Source organism: Agelaius phoeniceus, chromosome 24 (genome assembly GCF_051311805.1).
Source record: "Agelaius phoeniceus isolate bAgePho1 chromosome 24, bAgePho1.hap1, whole genome shotgun sequence".
NCBI classification, from domain to species: Eukaryota; Metazoa; Chordata; class Aves; order Passeriformes; family Icteridae; genus Agelaius; species Agelaius phoeniceus.
Genome location: NC_135288.1, coordinates 8,330,754 through 8,346,868, shown reverse-complemented (window position 1 = coordinate 8,346,868; position 16,115 = coordinate 8,330,754). Strand labels below are relative to the sequence as shown.

General features: G+C 42.6%; 2 protein-coding genes across 3 annotated transcripts in view; one reads left to right on the top strand and one right to left on the bottom strand.

Annotated features, from left to right (window-relative positions):
- Positions 1-239: 239 nt before the first annotated feature.
- On the bottom strand, positions 240-3,168 carry CPTP (ceramide-1-phosphate transfer protein). The gene is made up of 2 exons (XM_054647720.2): positions 3,008-3,168; positions 240-2,529 (listed from the first exon to the last, which is right to left on the bottom strand). The coding sequence occupies exons 1-2, from the start codon at positions 3,130-3,132 to the stop codon at positions 2,031-2,033; spliced, it is 624 nt and encodes a 207-aa protein (XP_054503695.1). The 5' UTR covers positions 3,133-3,168; the 3' UTR covers positions 240-2,030.
- A 144-nt stretch (positions 3,169-3,312) lies between these two features.
- INTS11 (integrator complex subunit 11) overlaps positions 3,313-16,115 on the top strand; it is a 14,145-nt gene continuing 1,342 nt past the window's right edge. The window contains exons 1-16 of one of the 2 annotated variants that reach the window (XM_077190317.1): positions 3,313-3,473; positions 3,554-3,736; positions 4,989-5,086; positions 6,702-6,775; positions 6,929-7,157; positions 7,819-7,917; positions 8,314-8,348; positions 8,743-8,881; positions 9,537-9,601; positions 10,313-10,502; positions 10,858-10,941; positions 11,187-11,276; positions 12,411-12,573; positions 13,472-13,579; positions 14,132-14,193; positions 15,171-15,313. In XM_077190317.1, coding sequence (XP_077046432.1) covers positions 3,709-3,736; positions 4,989-5,086; positions 6,702-6,775; positions 6,929-7,157; positions 7,819-7,917; positions 8,314-8,348; positions 8,743-8,881; positions 9,537-9,601; positions 10,313-10,502; positions 10,858-10,941; positions 11,187-11,276; positions 12,411-12,573; positions 13,472-13,579; positions 14,132-14,193; positions 15,171-15,313 — 1,607 coding nt within the window. In that variant the 5' untranslated portion in view covers positions 3,313-3,473; positions 3,554-3,708. The remainder of the gene's footprint in view (positions 3,474-3,553; positions 3,737-4,988; positions 5,087-6,701; positions 6,776-6,928; positions 7,158-7,818; positions 7,918-8,313; positions 8,349-8,742; positions 8,882-9,536; positions 9,602-10,312; positions 10,503-10,857; positions 10,942-11,186; positions 11,277-12,410; positions 12,574-13,471; positions 13,580-14,131; positions 14,194-15,170; positions 15,314-16,115) is intronic. The other variant, XM_054647683.2, reaches the window with a different exon arrangement.

Sequence of the window (16,115 nt, the reverse complement as noted above, 5' to 3'; positions counted from 1 at the left end):
AAAAAATTTTCTTGTGGTCATACCATCATTTCTAGAGATTTAAACCCATTTTTTTTCCCTTGACACACATTATTTGATTTAGTTGAAGGTATTTAATTCACTACACTGGTGAAATATCAGCTGGCCTGATCTCCAGGGAAATGAAACAGATTTTTCCAGGGAAATAAAATCTGAGTAGGTTTTCTGTAAATGGTGTTGGACCCCCAGAGTGTGATCCCACAAAGGACACTCCTCAAAAATCACATTATTCACATCATTTAATGTGCAGTGAGTGCAGTCTCCATGAGGTAATTGTGATTTCCTGAATTTTTCAGTGGTACATTAGGGCAGAAAGAGACAATCAGCTGCAGGATTGATCCCTGCAATAACCCTGCAGGATTTCTCCAGCTCCTAAAGCTCAGAAAATCCCACCTGACACCTCTGCCTCCTCCAGGGGTTTGGCAGAAGCTCCCAAAGCAGTGATTTACAGTACAAGTGTGGATTTCCCACCCCAGAGAGGCAGAAAAATCCTTTTTGTAGGCATTGAACACATTGATAAAAATTAAAAGTAAACACACAAGAACACAACTCAGAAGCAAACAGCTCCAGGCTGGGCTGGACAGAGGGGATTGTGCAGCAGAAATTAAAATTTGCTGCACATCCCAAGTGCAAAAATCACGGATCGAACAGGGAAGGGGCACAGGGAAGGTGCTGCTGGGTGGAACAATTTTCTCCCCCTTCCACCCCCATTTCCTTCAGCTCCCACAGTGGCAGGGAAAGGGCATTTCCCCAGGGCACTGCTCAGCATGAAATCCTCAGGGGGGATTTTTGTGCAAACCAAAGTGTGGAAACGAGCTCAGACACCACAGCTCCAATTTGTGCTGCCACACAAGGCCACAAATATTGCTGTGAATGCACACAAGCTGCTGCACTTGGGCTTGAAAAGAAAAACCGTTTCCAGCTTTGCTAGGAATAAAAAAATTCAAAACTTCAATCCCTTAGCAGCTCATCCTAATGTGGAATTATTTTTCTAACTCTGCACAGCTCCTCCTAATGTGGATTTTTTTTCTAATTGTAGAGATGCAAAAAAAAAGGTGTAAAAAATCCTATTCCATGTTTATAAAATGGAATAACTTGGCCAACTCCTCAGCTCCAGGCTGGAAAGAAAAAGTGGAAATAACCAAATAATAAATGTGCAAAAATGTCATTTTCAGCCATCAGGGGCAGGTCGAGCAGCTTGTGCTGAGCAAAGAGCTCCTGGGTGATGCTGTAAGGTGGGAATATAAAAAAAATCAATCCCTTAGCAGCTCAACCTAATGTGGAATTTTTTTCTAACTTTAGAGATGTAAGAATAGAACTGACAGATGTAAAAAAATAACCGGTCCATGTTTATAATACGGAATCATTTTGCCAACTCCTCAGCTCCAGGCTGGAAAGAAAAAGTGGAAATAACCACGGACAGAATGTCTTGCTTGTGCAAAAATGTCATTTTCACCCCAGCACCGCCGTCAGGGCAGATACACAAATAGCTCCTGGGTGATGCTGTATGCTAGGAATAGAAAAAAAATCAATCCCTTAGCAGCTCAACCTAATGTGGAATTGTTTTCTAACTTTAGACATATAAGAACAGAACTGAGAGATGTAAAAAAATAACCGGTCCATGTTTATAATATGGAATAATTTTGTCAAATCCTCAGCTCCAGGCTGGAATGAAAAAATGGAAATAACCACGGACGGAGTGTGTTGCTTATGCAAAAATGTCATTTTCAGCCATCGGGGCAGGTCGAGCAGCTTGTGCTGAGTGAAGAGCTCCTGGGTGATGCTGTAAGGTGGGAATTAAAAAAATCAATCCCTTAGCAGCTCATCCTAATGTGGAATTTTTTTCTAACTTTAGAGATGTAAGGTAAGAACTGAGAAATATGAAAAAATTAATGGTCCACGTTTATAAAGGGGGATAGTTTGGCTAACTTTCCACCTCCGGGCTGGAAAGAAAAAGTGGAAATAACCACGGACAGAATGTGTTGCTTGTGCAAAAATGTCATTTTCAGCCATCAGGGCAGGTCGAGCAGCTTGTGCTGAGTGAAGAGCTCCTGGGTGATGCTGTAGACATCTCCGATGTAGGGGATGGCCTCTCCCAGCATGGCCACGGCCTCCTCTTGCGAGCCCACGTTCATGATCTCCAGGAAGGCATCCCGGGAGGGCAGCGCGCAGAAAGCCACGGTGGCCGCCTTGCGGACAACCCAGGGGTGGTGCTGGGCCAGCGAGGCGTTGTAGGCGTCGGTGCAGAGCACGGAGGTGCGCGGCTCCCCCGAGCGCAGCCCCTCCAGGAACAGCTGCAGCCAGCGCAGGGCGCGGTGCAGCCGCAGCACCGTGCGGCAGCCGGAATCGGAGCGGGCCCGCAGCGCCGCCGGCCCCGCCGCCAGCTCGTGCTGCACCAGCGACTGCAGCGACACGAAGCCGTGCTGCTGCTGGTGACCTTCCAGCAGAGCCACCTTGGCCACGGCGTCCTTGGAGATGAACGAGAAGACGGCGCCCAGGCTCTGCAGGAAGCTGATGGGGAGAGGGGAGTGGTAGTGGGTTAGGTGGGCGCGGGGTGGGGAGAGAAGCGGAAAAAATACCAGAGGGGTGAAAAAAACAACCCCAAAACCACTTCCAGGATGAAAAGAGAACCCAAAAAGCACCTGAGGGGTAAAAAGAGAACCCCAAAACACTTCAGGGGGGAAAAGAGATTGTAAAAGGTACCTGAGGGGGGAAAAGAGAGCCCAAAGAATCGCCTGAGGGGTGAAAAGAGATGGCAAAAAGCATCTGAAAGGTGAAAAGAGAAAGCAAAAGCCCCATCAGGGTGAAAAGAGAAGACAGAAAGTATTTGAGGAGTGAAAAGAGAAGATAAAAAGCATCTGAAGGGTGAAAAGAGAAGCCAAAAAGCATCTGAGTGGTGAAAAGAGAAACCCAAATCCACTTCAGTGTGAAGCCGTCGCTCCCTGCATCCTTCTGCCCACAGCCCCCCCACTCGCTGCCGGGCACTCACCGGATGAGCCCCCGCCAGCCGCTCAGGTAGGGCTCCAGCAGCACCTCCCGCTGCTCCGTCACGCACCTGCGGAAGGCGTCCAGGACCTCCCTGAGGCTGAACGGGCCCGCGGCCGCCGCCGCCATCGCGCCGCGGCGCCGCCGCCTCCCCCTCCCCTTCCCCTTCCTCTTCCTCCTCCTCTTCCTCCTCCTCCTTCCGCATCCCGCACCGCCCGCTCGGCCAATCAGCGCCGCGTCCGTCACCCGCCGCTCCCCGCGGGCCAGTCCGCTTCGCGTGCGTCATTGCGGCTCGGCCAATCCGCGCGGGGCGGCGCAGGCGCGGAGGAGGCGCCGGGGCTGCGGCCGGGGCCTGGGTGAATTTGCGGTGTTTTGTGCGGGTTTTTTTGTGTTATTTTTTGTGGTTTTGTGCCTTTTTTGCCCGTTTTTCTGTGTTTCTACACGTGTTTTCCCGGCTCTCAGCAGTTGTGGTGGGTATCGCAGCCAAACGGGACCGCTTTCCCACAGGTTGTTGTTTATCACCTCACCCATGTTTTCTGTCTCGCCTCAGGAAGAAGTTTGGGCTCTGCTCGAGTCTTCGGCTGGATCCTGAAAAAATTGAAATGGTACCGGTAAAACCAACGAAATCCTCTTTCGTTGTGCCCCCCTCGCATCTGCTCCTGGACTAATTTTCTGTGCGGGTTTGGGACCTGGAGGGGGGTAAAAATGCCCGAGATCAAAGTCACCCCCTTGGGTAAGTCCGGCCTAAAATCGCCTTGAAATGCAAACACTGAACCCTGGGGGGAATTCAGGCTCATATTTGGAATCCCTGATGTGATTCCTCTCTGCCCTCCCTTGGTTTTTCCAGTGACCGTTATAACTGTTTGGATTAATTAATCAGGATTAATTAAGTTATTCTTGTAAAGGTACTGTGGTGTTGTGGAGCATTAATTCACTACAGTGCTACAGAGCCACAGGAAGAAAATATTTCTCATTTTTCCCTGTTTAATATTTTTTTTTAATGTGTTTTGTAGTGAGAGGGCAGAGGATGTACTGAGCAGCAGATCTGCTTTATCCTCCTGGGTAGTTTTCAGCCTTGGTGTGGGTTTAACTTAATTAGGCTTAACGAGGGCAGAGCAGCTGGAGAAGGAGTTCTGATCCTTGCCAGATGAAGGACTCTTCTCTCTTCCTTGAAACTGCAATTGCAGGAAGCCTGTGCAGACCTTCACCTGCTTTTATTTTGAAAGAATTGCAGCTTTTCCCAGAGGTGTTTTACCAGTGTCTTACTGGTGTTTTATTGGTGTTTTACTGGTATTTTACTGATACTTTGCTGATGTTTTATTGATGTTTTGCGGGTGTTTTGTCAATATTTTACTGGTATTTTGCTGATGTTTTGCTGGTATTTTGCTGGTGGTGTTTTTCTGCTGTTTTCCTGGTGTTTTATTAGTATTTTGCTGGTGATGCTTTATTGGTGTTCTTCCAATGTCTTACTGGTATTTTGCTGGTGTTTTGTGATGCTTTCCTGGTGTTTTGTTGGGGTATTATTGGTATTTTCCTGGTGCTGTTTTATTGGTGCTTTGCTGATGTTTTAATGGTGTTTTCCTGGTGTTTTGCTGGTATTTTGCTGATGGTGTTTCACTGGTGTTTTGTGATGATTTCCTGGTGCTTTGCTGATATTTTACTGGTATTTTGCTGGTGGTATTTCACTGGTATTTTGTGATGTTTTCCTGGTGTTTTATTGGGCTTTATTGGTGTTTTGCTGGTTGTGTTTTATTGGTGTTTTGCTGATGTCTTACTGGTATTTTGCTGGTGTTTTGTGATGTTTTCCTGGTGTTTTACTGGTGGTGTTTTGATGATGTTTTACTGGTTTTTCACTGGTGTTTTGCTGATGTTTTCCTGATGTTTGCTGTTATTTTGCTGGTGGTATTTTGCTGATGTTTTACTGATATGTTGCTGATATTTTGTGATGTTCTCCTGGTGTTTATTGATGTTTTTCTGGTGTCCAGGTGCTGGCCAGGATGTGGGCAGGAGCTGCATCCTGGTGTCCATCGCTGGCAAGAATGTGATGCTGGACTGTGGGATGCACATGGGCTACAACGATGATGTGAGTGTCCCCTGGGCCAGCTCCTGTCCTCCTTTTGTCCCTCCTGCACTGCTGGGGCTGGGCTGGGGCAGAGCTGCTCTTTCCCCTTCCAAAATCTCCCTTCCCCTCAAGTGTTCCATGAAATATCAGCCCTCCTTTCCCTGGCTCATGGACTTGGGGAAATGTTTATTAATAATGTTTATTAATGCAGCTGTAAATGCTCCATTCCAGCTGGGGTTGGACTCTCTGGGTTTCCTGTGAGCAGGAATCCTGTCCTAAGCTTTGGGGCAGCTCATTCCAGGTGGGATCCTCACCACATTTCTGCTGCTCCAGGGGGAGAGAAGGAAACTCCTGATTTTGGCTTCCCTGACCCAGCAGGAAAGGAATAATGGCACAGATATTCTGTAGGATTTCGTTCAAGCAGCAAATGTGCTGGACAGGAAAGCTTTTGGGGCTTTGTGCTTCAGAGCCAGGGTGTGATCAGCTCCTGTTTTATTTGGGAGATAAAATGATTTATTTATGAAAGGGTCAGTTTCTGTTTGTGCCCTCTTTTCTGCCTCTCCCTGCACACAAAAACTGCCTGGAGAGGGCTCAGCACATTCCCAGTGTTCCATTCCCTCCATTTTTTGTTGGATCAGTGGTGCTGGTGCTGCCTGGAAAAGAGTCACCGCATTCCCAGGTCCTTCACTCCATGGATTTGTTGGATCAGTGATGCTGGTGTTGCCTGGAGAAGGATCAGCACATTCCCAAAGTTCCAGGCCCTTCCCTCCATGGTTTTATTGGATCTGCTGTCGCCTGGAGAAGGATGAGCACATTCCCAGATCCTTCCATCCATGTTTTTTTTTTATTAGTGGTGCTGGTGCTGCCTGAAGCATGCTCAGCACATTCCCAATATCCCATTCCCTCCATTTTTGTTGGATCACTGGTGCTGGTGTTATTGGAAAAGGATCAGCACATTCCCCGAGTCCCATTCCTTCCATTTTTTGTTGGATCAGTGGTGCTGGTGTTGTTGGAGAGGCCCCAGCACATTCCCAATGTCTCCCAGTGTCTCATTCCCTCCATGGTTTTTTTTGGATCACTGATGCTGCCTGGACAGAGCTCAGCCCATTGCCAGAGTCCCACTGTCCCATTCCCTCCATGATTTTTTGGATCACTGGTGCTGTTGGAGAGGCCCCAGCCCGTTCCTGGTGTCCCACTGTCCCATTCCCTCCATGGTTTTTTGGATCACTGGTGCTGTTGGAGAGGCCCCAGCCCGTTCCTGGTGTCCCACTGTCCCATTCCCTCCATGGTTTTGGATCACTGGTGCTGTTGGAGAGGCCCCAGCCCATTCCCAGAGTCCCACTGTCCCATTCCCTCCCTGGTTTTGGATCACTGGTGCTGTTGGAGAGGCCCCAGCCCATTCCCAGAGTCCCACTGTCCCATTCCCTCCATGGTTTTTTGGATCACTGGTGCTGTTGGAGAGGCCCCAGCCCATTCCCAGAGTCCCACTGTCCCATTCCCTCCATGATTTTTTGGATCACTGGTGCTGTTGGAGAGGCCCCAGCCCATTCCCAGAGTCCCACTGTCCCATTCCCTCCATGATTTTTTGGATCACTGGTGCATTCCTGCTGGATCTCCTGTTTTCCCCCGGCTGCAGAGGCGCTTCCCTGACTTCTCCTACATCACCCAGAATGGCAGGCTGACTGATTTCCTGGACTGTGTCATCATCAGGTGAGGCTCCTTCCTTCTCCCACTTCTTTTCGTGCCATTCCAAGCCCACCTCATATTTTACCTGCTTTTTCCCTCCTGAGAAGATCTGGGAGCCACCCAAACTGAATTCTGTGCAACCATTTTGGGGTTTTTTGCGTTTGATTTTTTTTGCAGCCACTTCCACCTGGACCACTGCGGGGCCCTGCCCTATTTCAGTGAGATGGTTGGCTACGATGGCCCCATCTACATGACCCACCCCACCAAGGCCATCTGCCCCATCCTGCTGGAGGACTACAGGAAGATCACCGTGGACAAGAAAGGGGAAACCAACTTCTTCACATCACAGATGATCAAGGACTGCATGAAGAAGGTGGTGGCCGTGCACCTCCACCAGACAGTGCAGGTCAGGGGGTAAATTGGAAATGTAGCTAATTAATCAAGAGGTTAATTTGGAAATGTAGCTAATGAGTCATGGGGTTACATTGGAAACGTAGCTAATTAATCAATGAGTCGTTGGGAATGTAGTTAATTAATCAAGGGCTTATGTTGGAAATGTAGTTTATTTATCAAGGGGTTAAATTAGAATTACAGCTAATGAATCACAGGGTTAAATTAAAAATTCAAGTAATTAATCAGGGGTTAAGTTAGAAATATAGCTAATTAATTAAGGGGCTAAGTTAGGAATATAAGCTAATGAATCAAGGGGTTAAATTAGAAATGTAGCTATTAGGCAAATTCTCCTCCTTTTGAGTAAATCCAGAGGGATTTGGATTTCCAGATATTTCCAATTGGAGTTGAAATACTGGCATTGCTGAGGGGTTTGCTGTTTATAATTTATATACATATATCTATATCTATAAGTTGAGATGCTGGCAGTGCTGAGGGTTTGCTGTTTATATTTTATACCTATATAAAGTTGAGATGCTGGCAGTGCTGAGGGTTTGCTGTTTATATTTTATATCTATATAAAGTTGAGATGCTGGCAGTGCTGAGGGTTTGCTGTTTATATTTTATACCTATATAAAGTTGAGATGCTGGCAGTGCTGAGGGTTTGCTGTTGGCAGGTGGATGAGGAGCTGGAGATCAAGGCTTACTATGCAGGCCACGTGCTGGGGGCTGCCATGTTCCAGATCAAGGTTGGCTGTGAGTCCGTGGTGTACACTGTGAGTATGCCCAAAGTTAGAATTATTCCCCTTTTTTTTAGCTCTAAATATTCCCAGATATTTATATTTTATATCTATATATAATGATATATAAAATTATATATTTTTATTATTTATATACAATATATTATACATATCATATATATTATCTTTATGTTTATATATTATATATTTATATTATTTATGTACAGGATATTAATATAGTTTATATTATACATATTGTCTTTATATTTATATATTATTACATAGTTATATTATTTCTATACCAGATATTTGTGTATACTATCTATTATATTTCTATATTAGCATATATTTATATTATTTATATTACATTCTATTAGATATTTGAGCCTCCATTGGTTCAGAAATCTCTCTGGGTTTCTCTTCTCTCCTCAGGGTGACTATAACATGACACCAGACAGACACTTGGGGTGAGTAAAAAGCTGAATTTCAATTTTTATCTGAATTAATTTAAACAAAGCTACCACAGAGCTCCAAAGGCACCCTTTACTCCCATTTCCTGTGCCACTCCTCAATCCAGCTTGGAGATTTTCAGATTTAACCCACCAAACGCCCTTTCCTGCTGTGATTTGGGGTTGAATATTATTGCATTTAGAACTGGTCATAAACTGGACAAATACTGCTTTTTGAGCTCTGTGATTTCAGTTCTGAGCTGGATTAATTCCAATTAAGCTACCGTAGAGCCCCCAGAGGCCACTTTGCTCCCATGTCCGGGGCCATTCCCCAAGCCACCGTGGAGGTTTTCAGATGGAGCCCAGCAGAGCCCCTTTCCTGCTGTGATTTTGGGTGGAATTCCTGTTTTAGGGCGGCCTGGCTGGACAAGTGCCGCCCTGACCTGCTGATCACTGAGTCCACCTACGCCACCACCATCCGCGACTCCAAGCGCTGCCGCGAGAGGGATTTCCTCAAGAAGGTGCACGAGACTGTGGAGAGAGGAGGGAAGGTACAGAAGGAACGGAAATAAGTAAAAATATTCAATAATAAAGAAAAACAAATCCTAATAAATGCATGAAGATAAATAAAAATAAAAAATAAACTAAATATAATAAAGTATAAATAATTATAAAATAAAAATTAGAAATAAATATAAAACTGTAAATAAATATAATTATAATAAAATATAAATAAATAAAATAAATTAAAAATAGAATCAAATAATGAAAATGTAAGAATTAATATTAATATTAAGTAATAAATAATGATAAATGTCTAATTGTCTTTCCCACACATTAACAAATCCTCAAAAATATCGATCAGTACTGGAGATATCAGTTACCAGTTGGTGATTGAAAATGTAATAATGGAAAATGATTATTATATATATTTTAAATCTATTATATATTATTATATATTATTATATATCTATTATATATAGTATATAAAATACATAAATATAATAAAACATAATTATACAATATATAATATAATAGATAATATATAATATATAGTAATATATAAATATATAATATAATATATTTATATTATATAATAAAATAGAAATATACCGCTACTACCACTACTACTGCTAATGTAATTATAATACTAGTAAGTGAATGCTGTTTGGCTCTGTCAGACCCTGAACTCCCCCTGTGTTCCAGGTTCTCATCCCAGTTTTTGCCCTTGGCCGTGCTCAGGAACTTTGCATTTTGCTGGAAACCTTCTGGTGAGCGCCCCCTGCCTTTGGGATCCTTGGTGTGTGATGAGTGCTGGAAATGTAAAGTTGATCTGTGGGGAGACAGGCACTGAAACCTGCCTGGGCGTGAATGCCACTGACAATATAGAATAATACATAAATCCAGCAATAAAGAATGTATATAATAACATAGAAATATATTTTATATATATATTATATGTATTATTTCATATTCCTCCTGAAGTGGAATTGCCCTGGGTGCAGGGAGAGCTCAAGTTAAAATTATTAAATATTGAAAATATTTAATATAAAATACTGATTTCTAGCTCATGAAAACAGGGAAATACACCCCAAAAAACCTTGGGAGGCTCCCCAGCTTTATGGCCAGACAGGATATATTTATATATGTTATATATATTTATATATAATGCTTTATACATATAATATTTATATATTTTTAATATATTTTTGTATATTATTTTATATAGAGTTATATTTTATATATGCAATATATTATATAGAGTTATATATATCATGTTATATTATATATTTATAATGTCATATTATGCATATAAACATATGTCATATATATATAATATAGATAACATATTATTTATAAAATATGCTTTATATATGTAAAATATGTTATGTTATATAGATAATATATAATTTATAATATATAACATGATATTGTATATTGTATGTTATATATTATCTATTTGCCTCTTTCTTCTCTTGCAGGGAAAGGATGAACCTGAAAGCTCCAATTTATTTCTCCACGGGCCTGACAGAGAAGGCAAACCATTATTACAAACTGTTCATCACCTGGACCAACCAGAAAATCAGGAAAACCTTTGTGCAGAGGAACATGTTCGAGTTCAAGCACATCAAAGCCTTCGACAGAGCCTTTGCAGACAACCCTGGGCCCATGGTAGGAGAGGCTTGGGAGCTTTTTTGTTCCAGATTTATCCCAAATCCTGGGGGAAAATCAGCCTGAGCATCCTCCACCCCAGCAGTCCCACCACAAAACCTCTCCTGGCCAGGTCAGATCTGTAAATACCAAATTTAAATTTCTTTAATTTATTTTTTACTTCATTAAAAGTGAAACACCCAGAAAAAAATGAAAATTTTGCATCTTTATTTCATCTACACATCCTGATTCAAACGAGGGTTTTCTTTTCCACACAATCTTTTATTGGATGCTCTGCACAGATTTAGGATATTTCTATAAACCATGGAAAAAATGGGTTTTTTGTAGTGATTTATGGCCCATCTTTGATTTGCAGGTGGTGTTTGCAACCCCTGGGATGCTCCATGCAGGACAATCCCTGCAGATCTTCAGGAAATGGGCAGGGAATGAGAAGAACATGGTAAGAAATTGGGTTTTTATGGGGTTTTTATTGGGTTTTTTATAGGTTTTTATTGGGTTTTTATGTCTCATATTAATGTGAGTCACAACTACTGAGATTATGGCAAAGCTTTTCTTGAGGAGCTGGAATTAGAGGACAAAAATCCTCTTTGAACTAACTCTATTTTGTGACTTTTTTGATGTTTTAAATGGATTTCCCAGGCTAAATCCATGGAATTTTTTATTTTTTTGGGGTTTTTTTTCCAGGTGATCATGCCTGGCTACTGTGTCCAGGGAACTGTGGGCCACAAAATCCTCAGTGGGCAGAGGAAGCTGGAGATGGAAGGAAGACAAATTGTGAGTTGGATTTTCAATTTCCAGCACTGAAAATACCTCAAAATAATCTTTACTTTTGGAGTTGCACTTAGTTGGGTTTTTTTTTCTTTTTTGCTTAAGCAAAGTTTGATTTGTTTTATTTTTTCCCCCCTTTTGCATTAATTCCTGCCAAAAAAAACCATTGAAGGGCCCTTTGATTCTGCTGTAAAATTTGGGTGAATAAGTTTTACTAAAACTTACAAAGTTTTACTTCTTAATTATTAAGTAAATTAATAATTAAGTAAATTCTTAAAATTTCTTTAAATACTTAGGGGCATTTTATACTGTTTAGTAATGAGGCAAATAGGTGAAGTTGATATATTTTCACATTTCAATTGATATATTTTCAGTTTTTCATTTTTCAATTGATATATTCGCATTTCAACAGATATATTTTTCCATTTTTCATTTTTCAGTTGCTATCTTTTCACCCATCTAAAGCACATTTGGATAATAAAACACCAGCTGACCTGCAATACTTGATTTTTGTGACAAATATTGTCTGAAATGAGGCAAGTTGAGCTTTTAAATTACAGCAGCTTTGTGTTAAGGCAATTTAGGTTTTCTCCTTTTTCCTTTTAAGTAAATCCAGAGGGATCTGGGTGTTCCTGGGTGTGTCCCAAGGAATTCCCAGCTCCCAGAGCTCTGCTCTGCTCCTCCCAGCTGGAAGTGAAGCTGCAGGTGGAGCCCATGTCCTTCAATATTTGATTTTTGTTTCTTGACAATTTTTGTGCCAAGTATTGACTGAAATGTGGCAGCTGGAGCTTTTAAATTACAACAGCTTTTTGTAAAAAAAGTTTAGGTTTTCTCCTTCCTCCTTGGAAGTAAATCCAGAGGGATCTGGGTGTGTCCCAAGGAATTCCCAGCTCCCAGAGCTCTCGGTTCCTCTTGTCCCCAGCTGGAGGTGAAGATGCAGGTGGAGCACATGTCCTTCAATATTTGATTTTTGTGACAAATATTGTCTGAAATGAGAGAATTGGAGCTTTTAAATTATGACAGCTTTTTGTCAAGGCAGTTTAGGTTTTCTCCCTCTTAATTTTCAATCAATCCAGAGGGATCTGGGTGTGTCCCAAGGAATTCCCAGCTCCCAGAGCTCTCGGTTCCTCTTGTCCCCAGCTGGAGGTGAAGATGCAGGTGGAGTACATGTCCTTCAGCGCCCACGCAGATGCCAAGGGCATCATGCAGCTGATCCGGCAGGCTGAGCCCAGGAATGTGCTGCTGGTGCACGGGGAGGCCAAGAAAATGGAATTCCTGAAGCAGAAAATCGAGCAGGAGTTCCGTAGGTATCCCTGGGCAGGGGAGGCAGCCCTGACCGGCTGCAATTCACATCTGGGCCTCAGCACAGTCAGATGAGGTGGCATTTCTACCTCCCTCGAGGAACTAATGCTCCTAACACCGTAATTAACATTAATTAAACCCCGTTAATTGCAATGACCCCCTTGGACAGAAATTAGAACTGTCTTCCATGTGAGAGGAGGGAATGGAATTAAAATTTTACACATTTTGGATCAATTTTGGATCCTTCAGCAAAGTTATGGAGGGTGGCACTTACAGCTCCCCTCAAGGAAATGATGCCTGTAATACCTTAATTAACATTAATTAAGTTAATTGCAGTGACCCCCTTGGACATGAATTAGCATTGTTTTCCATGTTAGCAAAGGGTATTGAATTAAAACTTTACACATTTTGGATCCCTCAGCTCAGGTAGATGGGGTGGCACTTAGAGTTCCCCTCAAGAAAGTGAGGGCTCTGACACCTTAATTAATATTAATTAATTGCAGTGACCCCTTGGATATGAATTAGGATTGTTTTCCATGTGAGAGGAAGGACTGGCATTAAAACTTTAAATCACATTTTTGATCCATCTTGGCCCTCAGCATAGTTAAGTGGGGTGGCATTTATACCTTCCCTCAAAGAACGGATGCCTGTAACATTAATTAACACTAATGAAGCCCAGTTAATTACAGTGATACTCTTGGACATAAATTAGGATTGTTTTCCAGTGGAGAGGAAGGAATGGAATTAAAATTTTACACATTTTGGATCCATTTTGGCCCTTGGGGTGGCATTTACACCTCCCCTCAAGGAAGTGACACCTGTTACACCTTAATTAGCATTAATTAATTGCAGTGGCTCCCTTGGAGCTGAAGTTTCTTTTGTTGCTGTTCCCTTTGCAGATGTCAGCTGCTTCATGCCAGCCAACGGAGAGACCACCACCATCCTCACCAACCCCTGCATCCCTGTGGACATCTCCCTGGGCCTGCTCAAGAGGGAAACAGCCATAGGTGACGCTGCCCGCCCAATTCCTCCCTGTGCTGGCTTAGAAAGCTGAAAATTTATATTTAAAATATTGTTTAGATGTAAAATTTTATTTAAAATTTAGATGTAGGTTTATATTTAAAATATAATTTATGTGTTTCAAATCAGTGTGCACACCCTGCCTGGTTTGCTGCCTGTGTGTGCTCGATTTGGGAGATAAACTGAATATATAAATATATATATATTTATTCAGTATATATATAAAAATATATATCATGTATAAATACATACTATATAAAATATATAAATATTTTATATTTATATTATAAATATAATTATATTAATAAATATATATAGCAAAACTATGTTATTACTATTTATATATTAATAATTTTATTTTATATTTATATAAATATAAAAATTATATATACTATATATATAATATAAATAAATATATATTTTAAAACAGAATTTTAGAAAAAAATAATCTCATTTTTACCTCAGGAAGTGCTCTGGGAAGAGAGGGAGTTGCTCTGTATCACTAAATATTGATTTTAGGTGTCACTATTGCCCTGTAGGTGCTGCCCCTGATGCCAAGAGGCCCAGGCTGATGCACGGCACGCTGCTCATGAAGGACAACGTGAGTACAGAGCCCTCCCAGGGTGGCTTTTGTGTCCTCTGCTTGTTGTGCCCTCTGAGGGTGTTTTTTGTGCCCTCTGAGGGTGTTTTTTGTGTCCTCTGAGGGTGTTTTTTGTGCCCTCTGAGGGTGTTTTTTTCATGTCCTCTGTGTTTTGTGCCCCCTCAGGGTGTTTTTCTTGTTTCCTGTTTTGTGTCCTCTCAGGGTGGGTTGTGCCCTCTGAGGATGTTTTTTGTGTCCTCCCAGGGCTTTTTTCATGTTCTCTGTGTTTTTTGTCTTCTGAGGGTGTTTTTTCTGTTCTCTGAGAGTGTTTTTTTGGGTCCTTCTGAGGGTGTTTTTCATGTCCTCTGAGGATGTGTTTTGTGTCCTCTGTGTTTTTCCCCTATCAAGGTGTTTTTTGTGCCTTCTCAGGGTGTTTTTTTATGCCCTCTGAGGTGTTTCTGTGCCCTCTGGAGGTGCTGTCCAGTTTCAGACACACAAAGAACCCAAATTACCACCAGCGCTTCCACTTCCTCCCAACAAAGGAAGTTCATCTGCAACCTCATCTTTCTTTTCAAACATCACTCCCCTGCTAGAGCTTCAACCACCTTCCAGAGACCAGCTTGATGCTGTTCAATATTTATTTATTTATAATTATTGAGGTGGATGTTTTGTCCCACTCTCAGCTCTCCCTTTGAGCAACAAACACTCCGCGATATCCCAGCCCAGAAAGGGAACGCCCTTCCCTGCTTGACACCACCACAACTCCCCCAAGCTCTGAGGATTAATTTCAGAGACCAGCTTGATGATTTTAAATATTTATAATTATTGAGGTGGATGTTTTGTCCCAGTCCCAGCTCTCCCTTTGCTGCCCACCCTCAGCAGTGACAAACACTCCACGATATCCCAGCCCAGAAAAGGAACACCCTTCCCTGCTTGGCAGCACAACTCCCCCAAGCTCTGAGGATTAATCTTCTCCCTTTAATCTCTTTTTCCTCCAGAGTTTCAGGCTGGTTTCCCCTGAGCAGGCCCTGAAGGAGCTGGGGCTGGCTGAGCATCAGCTGCGCTTCACCTGCCGCGTGCACATCCAGGACCCGCGCAAGGAGCACGAGACCGTGCTCAGGGTCTACAACCACCTCAAGGGGTGAGCCCTTGGGGCAATCCTTAACATCTGAGGGGCTGGGAAAGCTGCAAAAGGCCTCAGAGACAGCAGAACTATGATTAGAGCTAAGCAGGAGCCATGAGATTGGTCAGCAGAAAAATTATATAAGAAGTAGAAAAGTAAAGACAAATAGAACAATGGTTTGTATATTAATGCTTCTCTAGAATAACTCCTAAGCTACAGAAAAGTCTATCTAGAGAGATATTAGGGAGTTCTAAGCTTAATAATGGAGCTCTGTGCATTGTGTTTTGAGGCTTACAAGCAGGGATTGTATTTAAAATAAGCAGGCATTGTTTTAGCCAGCAGGATTTGTGCTTATAGCGGCTGGACAGAACTACTGGCAATGGGCTTTTGCTTTGTGGGATTGGTCACAAAACTTCTTACATCTCCAATGTTCTGTGTCTGCTGCCTGGGATGTGAGCTGCTGGGATCTTCCCATTGTCATAACCATGGAATGAGAGTGATGCTGGAAAATCAAACAGCTCCAGGCACATTCCCAGCAGTCCTGTCCCATTCATGATTTGTACACAGCCCCAGCCAGCAGTGAGCCCTGAGCCCTGGCAGGGCTTTCCTGGCTCTCAGGGATTCAATTGATTCTTTTATCCCCATTGGTTTCTTATCCCATGGTTTTTTATCCCCATGGTTTTTAAGGCCACGTTTTCAAGCATGGGGTTGGAAAAGTTAAAGGAAGCAGAACAAACCAAAGCAAAACTCGTAGGAAGATCTCTCCAGCCACTGCTCACGAGAATGTCTTGGTTTGGAAAGAGGTTCTGCTTAAGGAAGG

Bases quoted from the DNA above. Each gene is read 5' to 3' on its own strand.
- CPTP (XM_054647720.2), bottom strand. From the start codon at position 3,132: ATGGCGGCGGCGGCCGCGGGCCCGTTCAGCCTCAGGGAGGTCCTGGAC. The intron at 2,530-3,007 runs GTGAGTGCCCGG...TCTCCCCATCAG, and splicing joins GGCTGGCGGGGGCTCATCCG to CTTCCTGCAGAGCCTGGGCG.